At 40.4% G+C, this 19898-nt stretch overlaps 1 protein-coding gene across 17 annotated transcripts in view; it reads right to left on the minus strand.

Annotated features, from left to right (window-relative positions):
* The window catches only part of PRRC2C (proline rich coiled-coil 2C), a 61143-nt gene that overhangs the window by 3081 nt on the left and 38164 nt on the right, over positions 1–19898 (minus strand). For 5 of the 17 annotated variants that reach the window (XM_065743604.1, XM_065743632.1, XM_065743685.1 and 2 more), the window contains 11 exons: positions 15510–15596; positions 13739–13840; positions 9574–9787; positions 8422–8625; positions 7644–7765; positions 7207–7343; positions 5747–5981; positions 5157–5279; positions 3782–4000; positions 2203–2306; positions 389–515 (listed from right to left, as the gene is read on the minus strand). In XM_065743604.1, coding sequence (XP_065599676.1) covers positions 389–515; positions 2203–2306; positions 3782–4000; positions 5157–5279; positions 5747–5981; positions 7207–7343; positions 7644–7765; positions 8422–8625; positions 9574–9787; positions 13739–13840; positions 15510–15596 — 1674 coding nt within the window. The remainder of the gene's footprint in view (positions 1–388; positions 516–2202; positions 2307–3781; positions 4001–5156; positions 5280–5746; positions 5982–7206; positions 7344–7643; positions 7766–8421; positions 8626–9573; positions 9788–13738; positions 13841–15509; positions 15597–19898) is intronic. The other 12 variants (XM_065743734.1, XM_065743725.1, XM_065743651.1 and 9 more) reach the window with 7 other exon arrangements.

Consider the following 19898-nt stretch of genomic DNA (forward strand, 5'->3'; position numbering starts at 1 on the left):
CCTACATTTTTACAGAGGCTACATCTCCCTAGCAGCCTGGCTACGGTCATCCACAACCAGGACGCAGCATCCTTGTAAAGCTGTGCTCCCTGAAAAGCCAGCACAAGAACTGACCTCATTTGCAGCTTCTCACAGCTTCCCTGGCGCACACACACAGAACTCTCAAATTAAACCCACCACAAAATCTGCACTAATAGTTAGCAAGACCAGAAGGTATTTTCGCCTTGATCTTGAAAACAGTTTCCTCACACATTTCTTTTATATATATATATAAAAGTTTTTCATTGTGCATCTCCCTGTGATAAAACCTGAAGAAACACGACAAAGTTGAGAAGTCACCGAGTTCCACAGAGCAAGATTTGCCTGCAGGAAGCCACCAGTCACCTACCTGTGGTGCAAACTGGGCAGGAAATGGCTGGGTCATTCTCACAGCAGCTGCTGCTGACTGGAACTGCTTCTGGTAGACAATGCTGTTCATTTTATTGGACTGATTATTAGGACTTGTAGAACTGGCCCTAAAGAAAAACATCGGTTAGAATCACACTGCTCTCAAACAAAGCATGTTTCTAGCATTAGTTGCAACTTAAAATGCAGCTTGGAATGGGGGAAATCTCTTAGAGAAGCTGGGATCAGCTGTTTTTCCTGGATGTGCTGTCAGTTCAAAGTGAAACAAACCCATAACTTAAGCATACAAAGAGAAAACGTATGAGAAACATTTAGGATATGGAAAGGCTATACAGTAATGTCTTTATAAAAGACCTCTCCCGAAAGCACTATAATGCAAGTACTAACAAAGTGTGTCCTCCTTGCCATTCCTGCTACCTTTTGCTCAGTCCCACCCCCTTACACTGTTGCCAGGCTCTGAGCTTGTCACAACAGGCACTGAGCTGCAAGGTGCAGCTGCCTCCACTCTGACCTGCTGGCAAATGTTTTAATAATGCATTTTAACAGATTTCTCCACAGCTCTTCAGAAAACACTCCCTCTTCCTATTTCATTTGGCTGAGAGTATGCCCCTCCACTGTAACTTCTGAGACGTGATGAATCACCATGAATTAACTTAAACTTGAAAGATTATTCGGGTGAAGGGCACTCAACAGCTCTCAAAAGAGGAAAGACTCAAGAGCCTTCTTTAAAAATGGAGGCTGACTTGCAGAGAGTTGTCATGCAGAATGTATGGGCAAAACGCAGTGTAAAATAAGCAGCAAGCCAACAGTGACAAGGAAGCCAGCTCAGCTGAGTACACAACATTTTACAAGCTTCTGTTCAGTTTTTACTTGGGACTCCTGAGCTCTGTTGTTTTTCTGCATCTTCCCAGTACATAGCTTATGCTGTGTCCTGCTTGAGCTCCACCTCAGAGATTCTACAAGATATTTCTACAAGACACAGACCATCTTCCCTGTTCCTTTACGAATTCCTTCTATGAAATGTTGCAGGCAAGAATTCAGGGTCACGTGCAGGAGTTCAAATTCATTTCTACTCCACTACAAAAGCCTGAATGCTTTCTACCTGCTTCAGTGATAGTCAATGAAATATAGTTCCTACACATGGGAGTGCAGTTTTCAAGAACAAAACTGCCTAGCTCTAAAGTTCCACTTTTAGAGTTCCTTCAGCCCACTCAGCTTTGCCCACAAGCACCTCAGTAAGTTCACTAAGAGGTTCATTCTGCATACAAGCAGAATTCAATCCACTCTGTCACTTAATCAAGTAAACCTGCCAACTGCCTACTAATTTCAATCAGTAGCTTAGAAAACAAAGAATCAATGCAGAATCTGTAACACAACTAGTGCAAGAACTACTGCTCAGGTGCTTTTTGTTTTGTGTGATTGTTTTTTTTAACCTTTCAACACTGCAGTTATTACTACACTCAGGGAAGTTAAGCAGTCTTGGCAGTTTTACTCCAAAGTACATCTTCTCTCCCTACTTCTCCCACATTCTAGGTCATTTTTAGTTGATTTGTCTAGTTCAATTTAATTCCAAGATATTTTTCATGTCTTATTTCAGAGTTTTATTTTTCTGGCTGAGCATAGTGGGGATTTGAGGACGTACACCTTAAGAGCAGGATCCTCACAGGTTAAGATTAAACACTGTATTTTGCATGAGGAGCCCCTTATCCCACACTTTCCAGAGCTGGCTGCTCACGTGCAACTAGGTGAATTTTCCAGATCTGATCTCAAGAATTTTGAACTTAAGAAGAGATTTACCGGAAGGGACTGGAGGTTGGCGTAGTACTTCTACCAGAAACTGGTGGTGTTCCAGGTTTAACATCAATACCACCTCCAAATGCCTTCAGTTCCATTTCTGATATCTGAAAAGCACAGCAATTAACATGTTAATTCAATAGGAGTAAATAAAAATTCAGAAAGTTAAAGTTTTCTTTCCCACCTCAGAAGCCACATGAAAATACTTAGCTACAGTCCTGAAAAATGCTGGAAGGAAGAGCTGAAATATGCAAGTTATATAAAACAAGCAAAACAAATCCAAAAGTGAAGCAAAGAAGTCATTCACACAGAACATCTTCAGCCTCCAAATGGAGGCAAGGAATCTCACATGTTGTTTTGCAGATACAGTCTGGAACAGCACCCATCCACACACACAGCTATAAAGCATAATCACAACAATAAATCAAATACAAGTGAGTTCTGTTTTCATTTGGCTGCTTTTAGCAGGAACATGATAAGCGTGTGGTGCTGTACACTATCCAAAAATCCCACGTGCCTACAAATCCCACCTAAGAGACCTCGTGATTGGATGGCATCTCCACACATCCATTTATTACCAACCACCACAGAGGCTCCTGATAAAGGAGAACATTTCCTTGTAGTATTCAAGTTTCCTGTACTGTTTCAGTGTTATCTCCTTGCCAGAGCTGTCACTCAAGGCAAGTCTTCTTTCGCTGCAAGGCCAGCCTTTGCACACTATGTTCTGTGTTCTCATTATGCACCTTGTGGTGCTATTCAGAAAAGCAGAACCTCAGAGCAGTAGAATTTTGTACAATTTTAAGGTCACAGCTAATACGAAGTCCACTGAAGTCCCTAAAACTCCAGCCTACTGCATCAGAAATAGTTTTTGTGCCATTCTGATCTTAGATTCACATTCAAGGACAGAAGAGATTTTCATGTCCTTACAGAAGTAGAAGGGACAACTTCCTGTCTCTAAAATTATCTACACACAGATACACAAGCTTCTCTTGCAATCTTTTTCACCACAGTTATCTGACAGGAATTCTCTGGGATACTCATCTACACGGAGAACAAGACAGTATTAATAAAGATTACATCTACCCCATCAGAGCAACAGGTACATGATGTAATACATTGATGCAGCAGGTGGCAGCATTACAAATGCAGTCAATGCCTTTGCATGAAGGAAATCTTGCAGTTTGCTCCAGTATTAGACTAGAAACAAACACTGACTGATAGAAGCATGACCAGAATGAAAAAACAGCTCCAATACTGTGATGATGCTTTAACAATTCCTTCTGTACAGTTTTCTACATGGTACCCTACACAAAATATTCAGTCTACAAAATCATTATTGAACCAAGTATTCCTACAGGGCAAATTGACCAGTAGCAAGCCAGCCACAAACAAAACTCAGCTAAGCCTTCACAAGATGCACACGCTCAATCACTAAGGGACTAATCTTGGATGGCTTTTCTTCCCCCCCTCCTCTTTTAAGGTCAAGGCATGTTTTATAGATGAAAGAGCCATCACAGGTTGCTATAGCAAACAGTCACGCTCCATATTAATTTTTGTATTGTAGATTTATCCATAAGATTACCTTTCCAGTTGCAGCTATCATGCTGTGCTGGGTTCCTGCTGGGATTAACCCTCTGAAAGGCTGGGTTACTTGTGCAGGTCTGCTTAGATTCTGAGCCTGTGCTTGTGGAGGTGTGTGCTGTAGTGGTGGCTGTAAAGACTGGGGTAGGGCAATAAGGGGCTGTGCTGTGGATCCAAAGTTGGGCAAAGAAAGTTGTGATCCTGGTAAAGGTACTGTTACCTGCAGGGAAAAAATAAAGTACAGAATCACCAGTAACATATACACAAAGATCATTGTTTAACTTTCTTTACTAGTTTTGTGCTTTCAGTTATATACAGGGTAAATGGCTTAATCTCTTATGGAATCATAGAATACTCTGAGTTGAAAGGGATTTTAAAGATCAGCGATAAGCACGTGAAAATACCACAATGAGACCTGACTGACAGGAATTCTTGCATTTAGGAGTTTGACCATCCTGAAAAAGTATACTGTGTGACTACAAGGCTATGTATGATATGACATTCTCCAGATGTGAAAGACTTAGCAAGGTTCTACTCTGAATTATAAAAAATTTCAAGTATAGAGACAGTCATGTTTGAACACATCAAAGACATGAACATTTCCAGAAGGTCCTTAAAACTGCCAGCTATTTTCAACTGTTAAGACCCGATTTCTAAACAACCTTTTCTAGACATCTGTTTGGATAACTTCCTGCATATTAAGTAGTCTACTATAGCTTTTTTTCCTCTCCAAACCCACTCAATCAAAATTTGAACCAGAAGATGGAAGCCACTAGACAGCACACTGTGAAAATGACAATACTTGCATGTAGCACATTAACAGATCTTTCACAAAAGAATTCCACTGGAGCTATTTTACAAATTTCCTGATGCATGCTACTGACCCAGCTGTCCTATTTTGCTTGTTTGATCATTTATCTCCCCACTTCTCATTTGTTTTCTACATGTTTGATCTCTGACATGTGTTAGGTCTGACTTTTTGACTCAGTGAAACTTGGTGTTAACAATCAGACTGCACAAAACACCCTGTAGTTTTACTTGGCTCTTTCCACCACCAATATCTGAACCCAGGAAGGCAGCACGTGCCTCAACCAATTAGCAACAGCAGTGTGCAAACTAGACCTTTGCCTGTCACTGGAAAGTGAACTATTTATGAGAAGAAGGCCAGAGATTAACTATCATGATAAACTTGCGGGCCATTCAACTTCTCAGTAACTCAATTTTGCAGTGCTGCTGCAGTAACTCTCTTCTGCTATCCGTTTTTAATTCTTGCAGTTTAGAAGAATTAATGATTCCCTGAAACCTCCTCTCCCATAACCTACCCAAACCATCATAAACAACATGCTTTTAAGAAGAATACAATTTAGGAAATTTACCATGCCATAGTTTACCTGCTGGAGAGCACTGGGAGACTGGGCAGTGTTGTAGAAATTGCTCTGGCCAGGCTGTTGAACTTGCCCAGAATAGAGATTTGAAGCCTGAGTAAGTGTAGCTCTGGCCTAGGGAGAGTGAAAAGCAACATTAAGAATACTTAATTCCGAGATACTTGATAATATTTAATATAATGATTACGATAATTCTTCAAACTGAGACAGCATGACACAGTGGTACAGTAGAAAAAACAGCACAGAAATATGAAAACCTGGATGTTTCAGATTGTAATAAAACGCTTATTTGCACATGGTGGAATAACCCTTTGCCACCTACAATGAAAGGAACCAAATCAAGAACTCCAGTACTGATACAAGTGCAAGGATTCCTGTATTCTGGAGAACAATCCTCAATTAAGAGATTACTCCAATGTGCCTTTATGAAACTAAAAGAACATTATCTTTCAAGTGTCTGAAGTTTTCTGCCACCTTTAGCTTCATGTAACTATTACAGAAGTAGGCAATGCTTTATTTATTATCGCATTATTTTTTCATCAAACCACTGCAGAAGTTTTGCATTTTTGAACATTTCCTACCTGGAGAATGTGTGTATCAAGAAGCTGAGAGCCTCCCAGTCCCGAAGCTTGACTAAGTTGATGTTCATATAAGATTGGAATAGGTTGTGTGTTAGAAGTCTGCTGAAATGCCAGGCTTGACTGTGCCTTTGCAAGCTCCTGGTGTTGTACTGTTGGGAAGTTGTGTAAGGCTGTACCAGACAGAACTACTGGTGATGGCTGAGACAAGCCACTTTGCATAAAAGCTTGCTGGGACCTACAATAGATTGGAGAAGAGAGAGCAACAGTGAACTGCCAGAAATTTAAGAACACGAGTTTTGATATTTTTTAAATAGAATTAGAAAACCTGATTGGCCAAATTTCAACTAGAGAAAGGTTTTGCTTTTTAAATTGTGCAGGCAGCAAAATATTAGATACTAAAGGCATCCAAAATAACTAGGCTTTTCTATTTATACCCTTATACACAGCAGGCTAAATTACTTGTTCGTAATTTGACCAAACCATACTATACAGTAACTACTAGCTCTTAGTTCATGCACTGTAAGGTAGGTCAGTGTGAAAGTATCCCATTAGAAGTCCCACTTCATCATGAAGCAAATTGCTTTTGTATTCTTGACTTCATAGATATCTCCAGAGTCGGACCTTCAGTATTAACAAGTTACTGGATGTTGACAACTGCAGTTTCCAAACAAATGCCCTGGCTTCAAAATTGGAACACAGACAGACACCAAAGCCTTTAGTTTTAGCTAGATATTCAGTTGCTTTGTCATCGCCATAGGAAAGCCACAGTTTAAAAAACAAAGACCAAAAATAGAACAGCAAAGCACTGCAACAGGCAGGTTGTTTTAGTCCACCAGGAAGTGTTTCTTCAAACTTCTCCCCTTAAGTCAGCTGAAGAGACACCTTCAGACCAGAAAATCAAATATAGCGTTTTGAGAGAGTTGCTTCAACTCTTATCTCAAAGGACAGTGTCTGCCATTTGCAATTCCTTTCACTGAGAACTTGGTTGATATGTACTAATTATTTCAGATCAGGGGTTCAAATCAGGATTTCAAAGTGTTTCCAGTTTCCAGATCAGGGGTTCAAACCAGGATTTCAAAGTGTTTCCAGACTCCAATGTTGGTTTGATCAGGAAACCAAATGCTGAATTGAAGGGTCATACCTTCTCCCTCCCCCCACCACTTTTTTTTTTTAATTTATATTTTTAAATATGTAAGTCTGATTATGTTTTCAGCTTTTTAGCCCGTTTTCCTCAAGATACAAGTATCATCCATAACTAATGAACTCAAAATTTCACATCTCCACCTGTGCATGCAAACCAGCCTGTGTACAGAGTTCTTAGGCAGATCAACAGGCTGAAGATTTTGGAAGTGAAAGACAGAGAGATGAGGCAGACATCGAACACAGAATATATCTGCAAGGAAGCAGGTTCTATGAATCCTGCCACCCAAGAAGCAAATAAATTCACACATGCTATTTACCTATAAGGTTGTAAAGAGGAGTTGAACAACTCTTGGGCTTGTGACACAGCTGGTGCTGCTCCTAAACTCAGCTGAGCTTGATGCTGCCCTTGCAGAGGTGCATAGATGGGGATGGGGATCTGCTGAACTGAAGCAGGCTGCATAAAGAAGAAACCATTAAACTGAATAAGCCTGTCTTAACATGATCATACAAGCACCTTGTGAATGTGCACTTTCCCATGAAGTACACTGCGAGTGAAAGCTGTTATGAAAGCTGTTTTGAATCGAGAGGAGCAGGAGAGATTGAATACCACCCATACACATCAATATGAAGCAGCAATAGTAGGCATGATTTTGGTTTCTGTGGAATCTTCCCACTCCTGCCTGCCCGCCCCTATGTACCAATTAGGCAGAGCTCGGATGGAGGAGAAAGGAAGGAAAAAAAAATCCCCAAATACCTGAGAAAGTCCTGGCTGAAAGCCTTGCTGCTGGGCCAAAGAAGGTGGTGCCAAACGTGCATGTTGGGTGTTGAATAGGTGACTTGTATCCATATAAAAGGCTGGAATTTGAGCTGCAGTACCTCAAGAAGAGAAGTACAATTAACATCAACTTCCAAGAATTCCTTTGCTATACAGAGTTAGAGATGAAACCACTGTCAGTACTTCCCAGTACAACTACTAAAGTTTGAACACAACAGCTTGGTGCAAAGTAAGTGTGGTATTTTTCCTTTGCTATCAAGTCACCCCTATCAGAATCTATCAGTCTTGCATATGCATCTTCAGTCCTGCGTGATTCTTTGGGGACAAAACAGATTCTGGTCGAAACAGGCTTTTTAATGGAGGAAGGTAAAGAACATGCTCTAGTGGCATGTAATTTAAGTTAACTGGATGTAGGATTTTCTTTAAGAAAAATGCCATAAGCATAAACTACTATGGCACTTTATTACAAATCACCATCACTAAGTCATTCTTGGTCTTCAACAGTGATTTAAAATTCTGAAACAGAAAAAGAGTATATCAAAGAGCTAGAAACTCATTTTCCTCAATAAGCTAACAACACAGCATGATTGGTATCACTTGCTTATATGTACATTAAGATAATTAGTGAATACTTGCTTATAAAACGTTCTCCATCATTCTGCCTTTACTATGGATAAATTCAGAATTAAATTCAATTCTCAAAATTCCAGAACTCCAAAAAAATTAGATACGTGGTTTCTCAGTCAAACACCATTACCTGCTGCAGACTGAGACACATAAACCTGGGGACTCTGCTGCTGTTGGGCAATGAGGGATGGCATGCAGCTCAGTTGGGAAAAGTGACTTGCAGAAGCTAGGCTGCTTGTCTGCAACTGCTGTGGTTTCACTTTACATATATTAGGAGGGTCCGAGGTGCTTGCAGTCTTTGTACTCAGTGAAGAGGTTGTGTATGTTCCAGCTCCTAGAAGGAGAGAAGCAAGTGGTGTATCACCAACCAGCTGAAGACACTCCAAAGCCTCCTCTCTGTCAATGTTCAGTTTTGGTATAGCTATGCAAGCACAGCCACTACTGGTAATGAAAACTGAGATCAACTGTGGCTATTTCCATCACTGTAAGGCAGACGGAGAGTGGAGAGAACAATTCTATTAAGTTCACTACAGGAAGAGCTACAATAACATTTCTCCCTTCTCAAGCACAGGAGGATGTAAATCAAAGTAGTTATCTCAGTTAATAATACTACAATGTACGGTGATTGTGCCTCTCAAGACCAAAAGCCTGGCTTCAAATAAAGGTCTTCTTAAAAGCTGAGGTTTTGACATACACTGATGTTCCTAGGTGTGAAGACTTAATCAGATACAGCATCTTTTGGTTGTAGCAAATAAGGGTGAGAACTAGCGTTGTTATTGAGGAGCTGTTAGGCATTTGCTCTCCCTATTGCAAGGGAATCTTGTATAAGCTGTTGAAACCTGGACTCCAAAAGTACATTCGCAAATGAAATTAACACTGCAACTACCTGGATGAAGTGTCTGCTGGAAGGTGAACCTGTCTGCTGAAAGTGAGTGTCAGATCTAACGTATGTTCCAAAAAATCCCACTTGCTTCCCTTCACTCAGATAAACAAAATGAAACTATGTCAGCCAACAGAAGCTTACATCCTCTTTCAAGTCCTCATACGTAGCATAAGCAGAAAGACGTCTACTCAATATTCTTCCTAGCTGAGTGAGGTGCAATAGGGGAAGGGTCTCTTATTAATTAAAAGCATTTGGGAAGCTACTGTTCAGATCCAACGTTTCATACCTGCACAGAATTTGTCAGCTTTGCATTAAGTATCTTTCCATAGGGAATCTAATTTCTTGGAGCACATAACAAAGAGCAATATAACAGGACATTCCAATCTTGACACTCAGTACCTGATAGTGAAGTTGTTGGTGTAACTGAAGCCACAGGAATAGGAGGCATTGATGCACTAGAGAAAGAGCTGTAAGTGCCACTGCTTGGCACAGTGTTGCTGCTGTTACTGTTGCTGCTGCTGCCACCAGCTATGGGAGATGCTGCTGAGGTCACTGGTGAACTCTTCTCCCCCATGTTTGGGGAATTCTCCCATGCTTTGCGTGCAGACTCCATCTATTTAAAAAGAAAACAAATTCCCTCATCTATTAGGAAGTTCAACCAGCCCAACAGCCTTCCTCTTTTAAGTTACTTTTAGTTCAAAAGGCAACTCAGGCTTCATGCGAGCCTCTTAAAAAATCATCATAATCGTGCAACTCTGTTCATGCAAAAAGCATACGGCCTGAAGTTGGAGCTTCTTATCTGTTCCAACTGCACACGTGCACAGTTTATCTTAATGCTAAGTACTCAAGAGTTCACTCACTGATCTGCCTTATTTTTTATTTGACACAGAGAGCAAATGACACAGGAAGCAAAAGAAAGGTACAAAAGAATCCAAGTATTTGCACAAAGACTACTTCTTGTAAGTTAATTGGATCATTTAAACAAAGTAGCTCCTTGTTTTCTTGCTAAGTCATCTATTTTGAGTACCATTTTAGAAAACCCAAGAGCTCTGAAGTGCACATTTCCAAATCAATCGCTGTTCAAAATGCAATCAAAGCTGACACAGCTTGTGCATACTGCATTACATTAAAGCTTCCCACTCCTCTTTCTACAATCAGTTTCACTATTGCACAGCAAGTAAGTTGAAACCTCAATCTAAAATTATTATACACAACCCTCTTCCACCAAAAGTGAGAACTATGGTTTCGTTCCAGACAACAACCTTACCAGTGCTAGAACAGGTCTGTAACACTGTATCTTTGAACTGAGACACTTTTGAGGGACTACTGAAAATATTTATGTTCAGACCACATCCAGTCATTTAAATGGCTCAAAGCCCACAGACCCCTCTACAACTGAGAACAGCTAGAGATTGAAGTGGAAAGGTGTGCACAGCTGGATGTCAGAGGCTAAAATCCTTCATCTAGAGGTCTCTAAGCTTCTCAAGGCCAGATGCTGCATTTAAAGGTATTTGTAAAGGTTCAAATATAACCTCACCAGCCACACTGCGTGGATCAGTAGTGCCCTAACTGGGACTGGCAGCCTCTGCAAGTCACACCTTCAACCACCCTGCTTTTAATGCATTAGGCTCAGCCTGGTCAGGCCAAAGAGAACCTGGATTATTTGACCAGATGCTTCAGAAGTGATTAAAAAAAGCAAAGCAGTGCCCCAAAAAAGTGGCTAACATGAAGATAACACTTCCATAAAGAAAGAGCTCTATTCTTCAAGAGAAAAAGGGGAAGGAAAGAACCTTTGTTGCACCTCAAATCATGTGAAGATAGGTGACTTATCTATTTTCCTTTCTGAGACCATCATCATGCACTTTCATTTAGTTTCCCCATCACAACACTGTCCACCAAACTGGTTCAGATCCTTACAGATAGGACAAACATAAAAATTAATCATAAAACTGATGGAAAGGATTTTGTGTAACATGGAACACTACACTGGAATTATGAGAAAATGAGGAAAGTGCCTGCAGATGTCTGAATGGAGAACGCACAGAAGCTTCTACTATGTTCATCAAGTTTCACGATGCCCAGCAGTAACTAGTGACAGCAAGAGCAGGAGCCTACATACTGAATTTTGTCTTCCAAACCTAGACACTACCAAGATTTCTCAAGTTATCCCATACCCCTACCCATTTGCTGCAAACATAGCAGATAACATAACAGAGATGTGAGCCTTGGTTTTAAAGAGCTCCTCAACAATCTCTGGATGGAAGAGAGACTGGTATTCTACAAGTACCCATGCAGCACTATCTACAGACCAGATGTGAAAAAGGAAGTAGCTCAAAATTGAGTGAGACTTGGGAACGTGTTGTGATTTTGCTTACTGCTCAGTTATGGGAAGAGGAGAACACATGCTGAAGATACTGGCTGCCTCAGGCTTCATTGTTCACCCTCTAGGGCCTTGACACTGAATTAACAGTCCAGAACTTACTACCTATAAACTTAGCTGGAGACAAATACCTACATGTGTGTGCTTCTCTATGTCAAAGCTTAGGTGACTGACAAAATAAAATTCAAAAGATGCCAGATTCCAGACTCAGGGATTTTATGTTGAACTCTGGAACATGGAAGTAGGCCAAGCAACTCAAGTGGAGATGGCTTTGGCTTTCTTCTGCTCAGCTCTTTAACTAGCAATAGCCACGTCAGATAGTCCCCTTGAGGATTACTGCCTCAGTAAAGGTGTCTTTAGTAATGCTGGTGTATGGAAAAAGTTCTCAGTCTTTCTCAGAGCAGCACCTTTTGCACCTACACTTTTACAGAATGACACAAAGTACTAGGGGTAGGTGTGGCTGGAGGAAGGAGGCAGAGCCTGGAGCCTTAGCTCTAAAGGAGGGGAGGAAACACTGTTTTCTATTGCTCTTAAGGTACATTTCTTTAATAGCAAGGATGCTATGAATTAGGACAAGAAAGAGCAGCTTTGCTCTGCCTGGACCAGAAAGCCTTTTGTGGAAGTGATAGCCTCAGTGCACGCTTCAAAACAAGCTTGTTGCCTTCAGCATTTGAAAGAAAATGTAGTGTTCCAGTGTCTGGAACAGAGAACACGGAGACAAAGCTGTTCCAAACATCTTTCGATTCAGATTTTAACCAGACTGTACTTCAAGGTAGCCTCAAAACATGGATCTTCAATGTATTTTGCTACCACACATCCCAAATTTATCATCCGCTGAGAAATGAATCAAATCACTGACACCAGAACTATAAAACAAGACCTGCAGGATGAAACAGGCAAAAGAACGCTGCGGTCTGCTCCGTGGCTGAGCAGTGGCACGTTCTTTGTGGTGTCATGCTGTAGTAACAACCCTACCTGTATTTCGTGTGGATCAGATATCCAGTTGCTAAACAGTTAGAGACCACTACTTCAGAAAAATGCTTTCAGGCGCCAGAAAGTCAGATTACAGCAGTTTGTTACACGAGAATGCAACTGAAAATCAGATAGTTTTGTTAATTTACTTGTCCCTCTCAAGCCCTCTCCCCATTTTGCTGACCCAAGTGTCTATTATGTTACTTGTTTTTCTCCCCAGGAAAAAAAGTGTTAACAAAAGAAAAGCAAAGACACAACAAGAGATCATTAATAACTACCATCCATAGAGAATACGAGCCAAGCAGCTGCCAAACCATGCCAGCAAGACTGAAGTCTCACCAAGACTACCAAAAAACTTTGTCCAGTGTTAGTTCTGCATCCAATCCCTGGTTTCAAGTGTTTGGTTTTTTTGTAAGTAACTTACAGAAACTGATTTCAAACATCACTCTTAGTACTGGAAGTAGTACCAATGTTTCTACTAGTTCAATCACCTACAGTCACAATAGCAAAGCAGATCTAACACACCAAGATGACCAAAAAACTTCTAAAGACACAAGAGTAAAATAGAGACCAATACTATGTTAGTGAGTTATACAATGCACACAATCCAAAGTCCACCAAAATGGCAAAACACCACTCAAAATATTCTATACAACAGGATGTTTGTAACACAACAAAGCACGTTCTGACTAGCTAATAGAACTAACTGCCTTTCAGAGTCACCACCACTCCGCCTGCTTTGTCTTTTTTGCAACCTTAGCCATCCGACTCAAAACACAGTATCACTGCACCAAAATCTTACAGCTAAGAAAATCAAGCTTGGCTTACCAAGCAACTCTTGGCAGCCTTTAATACCCAACTAAGCAACTTGCTTTATGCCACGTACAAAAAAAAAAAATTAAGATAAAAAAATCAGTCAGATTCTGATGGTTTGTCATGAACACAATGGTACAATGCTAAAATGCTAGGATCCTTTTTCAGGGCAGTGGGAGCCAAGACTGGTTGATGCCAAGTGTTAATGCAAAATGGGGTTAGAGATTTAGAATTTAAATGCATCCTTTGATAGTCTGGTGTTTCAGCCATCCGTTTATATGCAGAAGCAGTTCAGCAGAGGAAACAAAGGAAGGCTCTAAAAAAAGGTTTACCAGCAAGTTCTCCATTAACTTTCCCCTGCATGCAAGAAAACAACCCTTAGAGGGATGTGGTACATACCTTGAGGGTGAGGTCGACGGTAGCGGGAGAAACTGGAGTTAGGCTGGAGCTCTGTTGTAGAGTCTCCCTCCTAGGGAGGGGAAGGGTGTGGGGCAGGGGCACCTGAAAGGCAGGCAACACACATCACATTCTAACTACGTCTATTATGAAAGCCCCAGAAAAAGCAAAGCTCAAGCTTTATTCAGTGAGCTACAGCTTCATCAAGGCTTGAGCATTTGGCAGGGAGATTTTGATAAAATAAGGTGAAAATATGGCAGGTGGGAAAAGGTCATTCAGCAGGTGCTGAGATGCTTCTCAACTCTCTTTAAATAAAAAGAGGCTGAAGACTAGGGTTCTGAAGGCTCTGCGTCTTCTGCATAAATACCAACTTTCTGCTTTGGGATATGCTTTGAAGCACCATCTTACTTTACTGATATGCAAAAATTATTCCCAAGCCAAGTTTGGCCCCTTCTGTACCAATACAGTACATGGGATACAGTGACCTCCTGAGTTCTGAGATGCAGTTTCTGAAAAGAGGAAGCCATAAACCTACAGAGTCACAGGACCATGACACAAACAAAAACAGATTTGCCATCCAGTAACCAAATTCAGTTATCTTCTCTGTCAAGAAAGATGTCAAACCTAGAGAGATAAAGTTGACAAAAGGGATTTTCTACCTTTATTGAAGAAAATACTGATGATTTCCTTGCTATTCTAAATAGAACATACCAAAAACACTGCAATGCCCATCTGATCCATTCTGACTAATTCTTTGTCCATCTTTCTCCTCTCACAGACCACAGCTAATGAAATTCCACCTACTGATGACGTCAGGCTAATCCAAAAGACACAGATACTGAAGCTCTGAAGCAGGCGATATCAAAGATCCTTGCCAACTCCAACGTGCCACACTGGAGTATATACACTACCACAATTTACACAAGTCAGTTTTCTACAACCACCAAAGGCACAAACCAAAACACCACCAGGAAATCCAACGAAAGAGAAACTTTAACCAATATTGCTTCAAAACTGCATTAAAGGATGCTGCAGTAAGCTGAAAAGCATTTCACAAGACATCAGCAAAAACCTGAGACACTACTGCATGAATTCTTCCCTCCCCCAACCAACAAGTGACTCAACTCTGAGCTAATTATACCTCTGCTACTCAAACAAAAATAACAAGATCTGCGTTTCCAACCCGGTATCCCAGCAAGCTCGAGACAAACTTGACTCCACAACAGAATCCAGTTGGTCTTCTCAATCAGTACACCACACATACACACATACACAGGGTCACTGGCTTTGCAAAGACAGACATCACATCCCTGCTGAATATGTGAAATCCTGCTGCACGTTTTCAAAGCCATTAAGGTGCTCCCTTTACACACAGTCACTGATTTTGGGCTACAGTTCAAAACTGCTTCCTTTTTAGAAGCCTTTCTTCAAGTTCACCTACAGATGCCTGCACCAGGTTCAAGGCCTGGCTACTGCTGAGACCACATTTGTTATACTTATCTTTTGTGTATTTTAGAGTTGTCCCTAGAAATGTTTTCACACTTTCTCTGCTCTGTAGGTCATTGAAAAATAAGGAAATATCTGAAGAATTCCAGAACAGATACTAACTGAAACAACAACTGTCCTTCAGAATAAGAACACTGGGTAGTGCACAGCTAGTCAACATGAAGAAACTCTAGTGACTTGGTAACTGAAGGCAGTATTCTGTGCTTTAAGGAAGTGTGAAAAATTTTCTTGTCTTCAAAGTCAAGTCGATTCACTGCAATAGACTTACGTTCGTCACCAAAGTCTCCTCCATTTTTGTACTGCTAGTAGCCACTGTGTTAGGATGAGAAGGTGTAGTGTAGTCTGTTACAGACTCCTGTGAAGAAAAATAATTCCATTAAAATATCTCCCTTACCTAAATCCAATTTCAAGTTTCTTGGACAAAGGGCAGCCTTTGCACAGGAAGAAACCTCACAATTCAACAGAAGCTTAGAATTTTATCCCCCAAAGATTTTTGTTAGGCACATCCTTGTTCAGCAATCCTTGCTGCTGAACTGCTACTGAAGTCAAAAGTGTTTTGAGATTACAGCTAGCCTCATGACATGACTTGAGACAAGCCAAATACAGACTTTAAAGCAAGGAAATAGAGTGATGTCGTGCCTGGGCATTACACATACGGAACTGCGGTGGTACAGGCATTCATTGGTCACCCAAGATGCTTTAGCTATCTGTTGGCACTTTTAGTCCAATTCATTCCAAAAAGTGAGATCTGAAATCTTTCTGTAACTTTAAACAAACAGGAATATCTTGGTTAAGTCTGTAACAAGGCTTTCCAGATTCAAAAGCGGACCCAGGGAGCTATTTGACAGAACTATTTTCCTCGAGTCCTGTCTCAAACTTTAAGACATTTTTTCTCTGGACAGCTAAAGTTTGCCTCCCAGTTTCTGCACTGGGCATTGATTTCAAGAAAGAAAAGGGGTAGAAGTGCAAACCTACCCAAAGGCTTTCCTTGTAGCTTATTTATCCTCACAGTTAGGTAAGCCATAACATACTCCATGAATCAAATTCACTTTCATGGACTCAACTGTAGCCAGTGACTACTGCAGCTGTAGATCTCAACTCCCTGCTAAAAACATGTAAATGATGGCACTGCCAGCTCCCTAGAGAATGAACAAAAAGGGTACTGGCATATCTCTGAAGCAAAATTTAGCATAGTTTCTAGTCTTTGCCACTGGATATTTAAACTTGAGTGTATTCTACACAAACAAGGATTTTAAGAACTGTTATAAGACTGTTAGATAAATGGTATGACCATACACTCCTAAATTAGCCAAGATTCATTAGTTCAACAGCAAACGCTGAATGCCCAGAATAAGCTCCATCATTTTTACAGACCAAAGACCAAGAAGTAACTGAAACATAAATTAGCTGTTAACAAGCATTTGGATGTGCCAACACAATGCCTCTGAAGGCACTAAAAACATTATGCTTGTTTAACTCAACCATACTCAACCAGTATGATGATAACTACAAAAAAGTGCACACTGAATTCACTGCGAGTCTATGGCAATGTCTCCTAAAATATTAACCAAAGCATTAAGATACTAATCAGCAAGGAAGAAAGAGCCAGCCTTGAGGATAAACTTGTTTTGGTAAAAGACATGAACAAAGAGCTGAACCATAAGCGCACCCATGTATTTATGATGGAGCCAGAAAGAACCTGCTTCACCACATACTTATCATCTCGCTTGTTGAACTGGTGGGATATAAGATTATACGAGAATACATTATATGGGATACAGTTTTGTAGAACAAAGCAAGCACACAAAGCTGCTTTAATCATAAGATCCTTCTAATGAAGTGTAACCAAACAGCCTCTTGTTTTTTTAAGATCCGTTATCACACAAGACAGGAAGTTGTTAAAGTAACATTTCCAGAACACCTTCAAGGCTCGGACCCAAGTTTTACACAGTCTAAGCAATACAATTCTCCACAAAAGAAATTAAATCAAGATTACTGCTATCTTCACAACTTTGTATAATTCCACAGCATAGAAATACTTCCCCCCTAAGAGAACTTCAAACAAAACAACCCTAACACATCCACTGTGGTGCCCTCAGAAGTGGGTGTGCAATGCTGAACTGTTCTCCAAGAATAAGCTGCATGTTACACGTACAGAAAAGACAGTGCTTTAGCTGTAAGAACAGCACAGCAGATATCATGGGTTGGTTAATTATCACCTTTCATTTACTGATAGAAAAAAGTCTAGGAGCCTTCCACATATGGATACCATATGATTTTGTTGCTCAATTAAAACGAATCTTCCAAACCACCATTTTACTAAATAAACCAATTAGTAACTGTAATAACAGCATCAGCAGTAAATTCTGAAGTTATCTACAGGGCATTTATATCTGAACAAAAAACAGATTTACTTTTACAACTGTTCAATTTGTTCAAAAAGAAATGCTCACAAATCCTTTATAAGCAAGATACAGCAGACCTCAGAGCTGACCTAGCTACAAAGGAGCAAGGACCAACAAATAATTAATTTGCTGAATATTTGATTTATTCCTGAGATATCGAATTAATCCAAACCAGAGTGCTTGTCAGAAACTGAGCCATTTCAGAAATTATTCTTAAATAAAGCATGTCTCCATTTCGCTATCACCTCTGCAATGTACAGCTTTTATCAAGCATTTATCCAAAATTGTGTTGCCATATCTGCTAGGTACTGATCATTCCTGTGATTAGAAAGCTTCAAAACTTTACTTGGAGTTGCTCAAATGGAAGAAAGTTCAATGTCTTAATTGATTCAGAGACCTATGCAACAAATTGCTTTTTCTCCAAAAATACTACAAAATCTGAGAAACTGCTGAAATTGCTTCAGAGAATCATACCAGTATGTTCCTAACAGCTCATCAGTATAAAGTGATTTACATTCACAGACTGAGGCAGAACAGCCCTGTCTAAGTACATACCAACTTACTAAGGGGCTCATTTCAGTATGGATGGGATACTCTTACAAAGCCTCTGCTTGACTTTCATAAGCATTCAAACCAACAAATGCACTAAAGAACGTGTGCCTCCCTGCAATCTGAGCAGTAGTCTCCCAAGAAAGATGGTAAAGCACCTATAGAGAAATCATTTTGGTTTGCTAAAAAAATCAAACATCTGATATTCAAACAGATTAAAGATGCCATTGCTTCTTCCCTCTTTAATGAGCAAAGGCCATGTTAGAGACAGGAAAAAGCAGCTGTGACACTAATCAGTATATTTCTGTGAAATTCAGATGAAGTTTATCTTCCCTAATAGACCTGCAGGTTGTTGGTTCAACTTCCACAGAAGTTAATACAAAATATGACCACTTGTTTCCTAGAAAGCTTACTATCCATGGAACTCGGCGTGACAAAGGAATTCAGAAGCAAATCTGGAACTGCTGGGACAGGTGCTTTAAGGCCTATCTATAGCACATATTAAATGCTTCTAATAGAAACCACTTCAAGCAATAAAGAAATTGTTGGAAATAGGCACGTTCCTCACAAACCTTCTATTTTCCTTTCAATTTGGTCCTCCCTTTAGAAGACAGTGGTTTGACACTTCAATACTGCAGTAGCTGAAAGAACACAGGCAACCAGCTTTTAACTAGAGCCAGAAAGGCACAAAATACAGGCTTCCCTTCTGAAGACTTCATTCTTTTAAAATACATTTATAGAGAGGACATGGTACTGATTTACTTCACCAGAGCTACCAGCAAGTTAGTCTAGCAAACAAAGATGTCTACAGGATCAGAAAAGGAGTTTCCTCTCAAGTGCTAGTCACAGAAGTCTGAGAGATGGTGAGAAAGTACATGGCACACAAAGAATAGCCTCCTTAGCAAACACTTGAACAGATTGATGTTTGTGGCTCTGCACTTGTGATTCTGTGTACAAAAGAAGGGCATTTCACCCAGTTCTGGTGTCAACACAAATCATCCACATCTACTACCTAAGACAAAAACTGCTAGGAAGGATGAGAAATCCCAGTACTGAACTTTCACACATTTGTCACTTCACTCAAAATCAAGTTTGCAGCTAATAGCTGGGGAACATGTCTTCTTTAACATTTGCTCTGCAACAAGATTTCATCACAACAGCATCTTCTGCTTGTATGACAGCTTGACAAATACCTGCTATGACTGCTCACCCCCCCAACCCCAACAGCAGGCTTAAACATAGAAACTGATCTGCATTGCAGATTCTTCAACTATTAGTGAAATTTCTGCAGAGGAATGGTTTTCCTAAGAGGCATCAAAATGCTCCTGCTTGAGATGAAGAAAAGACAGCATGCAACAAACTTGAGTCTAAATTCACAAAACTGCTTTGCAAGCTTTCCTATTACCAAGGCAGGTGTAACAATTGAACTAGCATCTATTCAATCCTGCGTGGCTCCTTTCCACTTAAGGACACTCACAGTTCTTGCTTTAGACACAACTGACAGAAGAGAAGACAGCTCCCACACAGGCCATTATGCAAACAGGAGAGTCTGTCTATGGATGTTTTTCAACAATTCAGTGCTTTCAGTGCATAACAGACAAGAACAGAGCTATAAAACAGTGAAGGCTGATGGTAAGTCACCACTGCAGTGCAAGGCAGGGGTGCTCCATGCTGACAACTGCGATGAGTCCTGAATTCCGAAA

This window comes from Cyrtonyx montezumae, unplaced genomic scaffold (genome assembly GCF_038088225.1).
Source record: "Cyrtonyx montezumae isolate F1298 unplaced genomic scaffold, pur_monq_1.0 scaffold_1, whole genome shotgun sequence".
Classification (NCBI taxonomy): domain Eukaryota; kingdom Metazoa; phylum Chordata; class Aves; order Galliformes; family Odontophoridae; genus Cyrtonyx; species Cyrtonyx montezumae.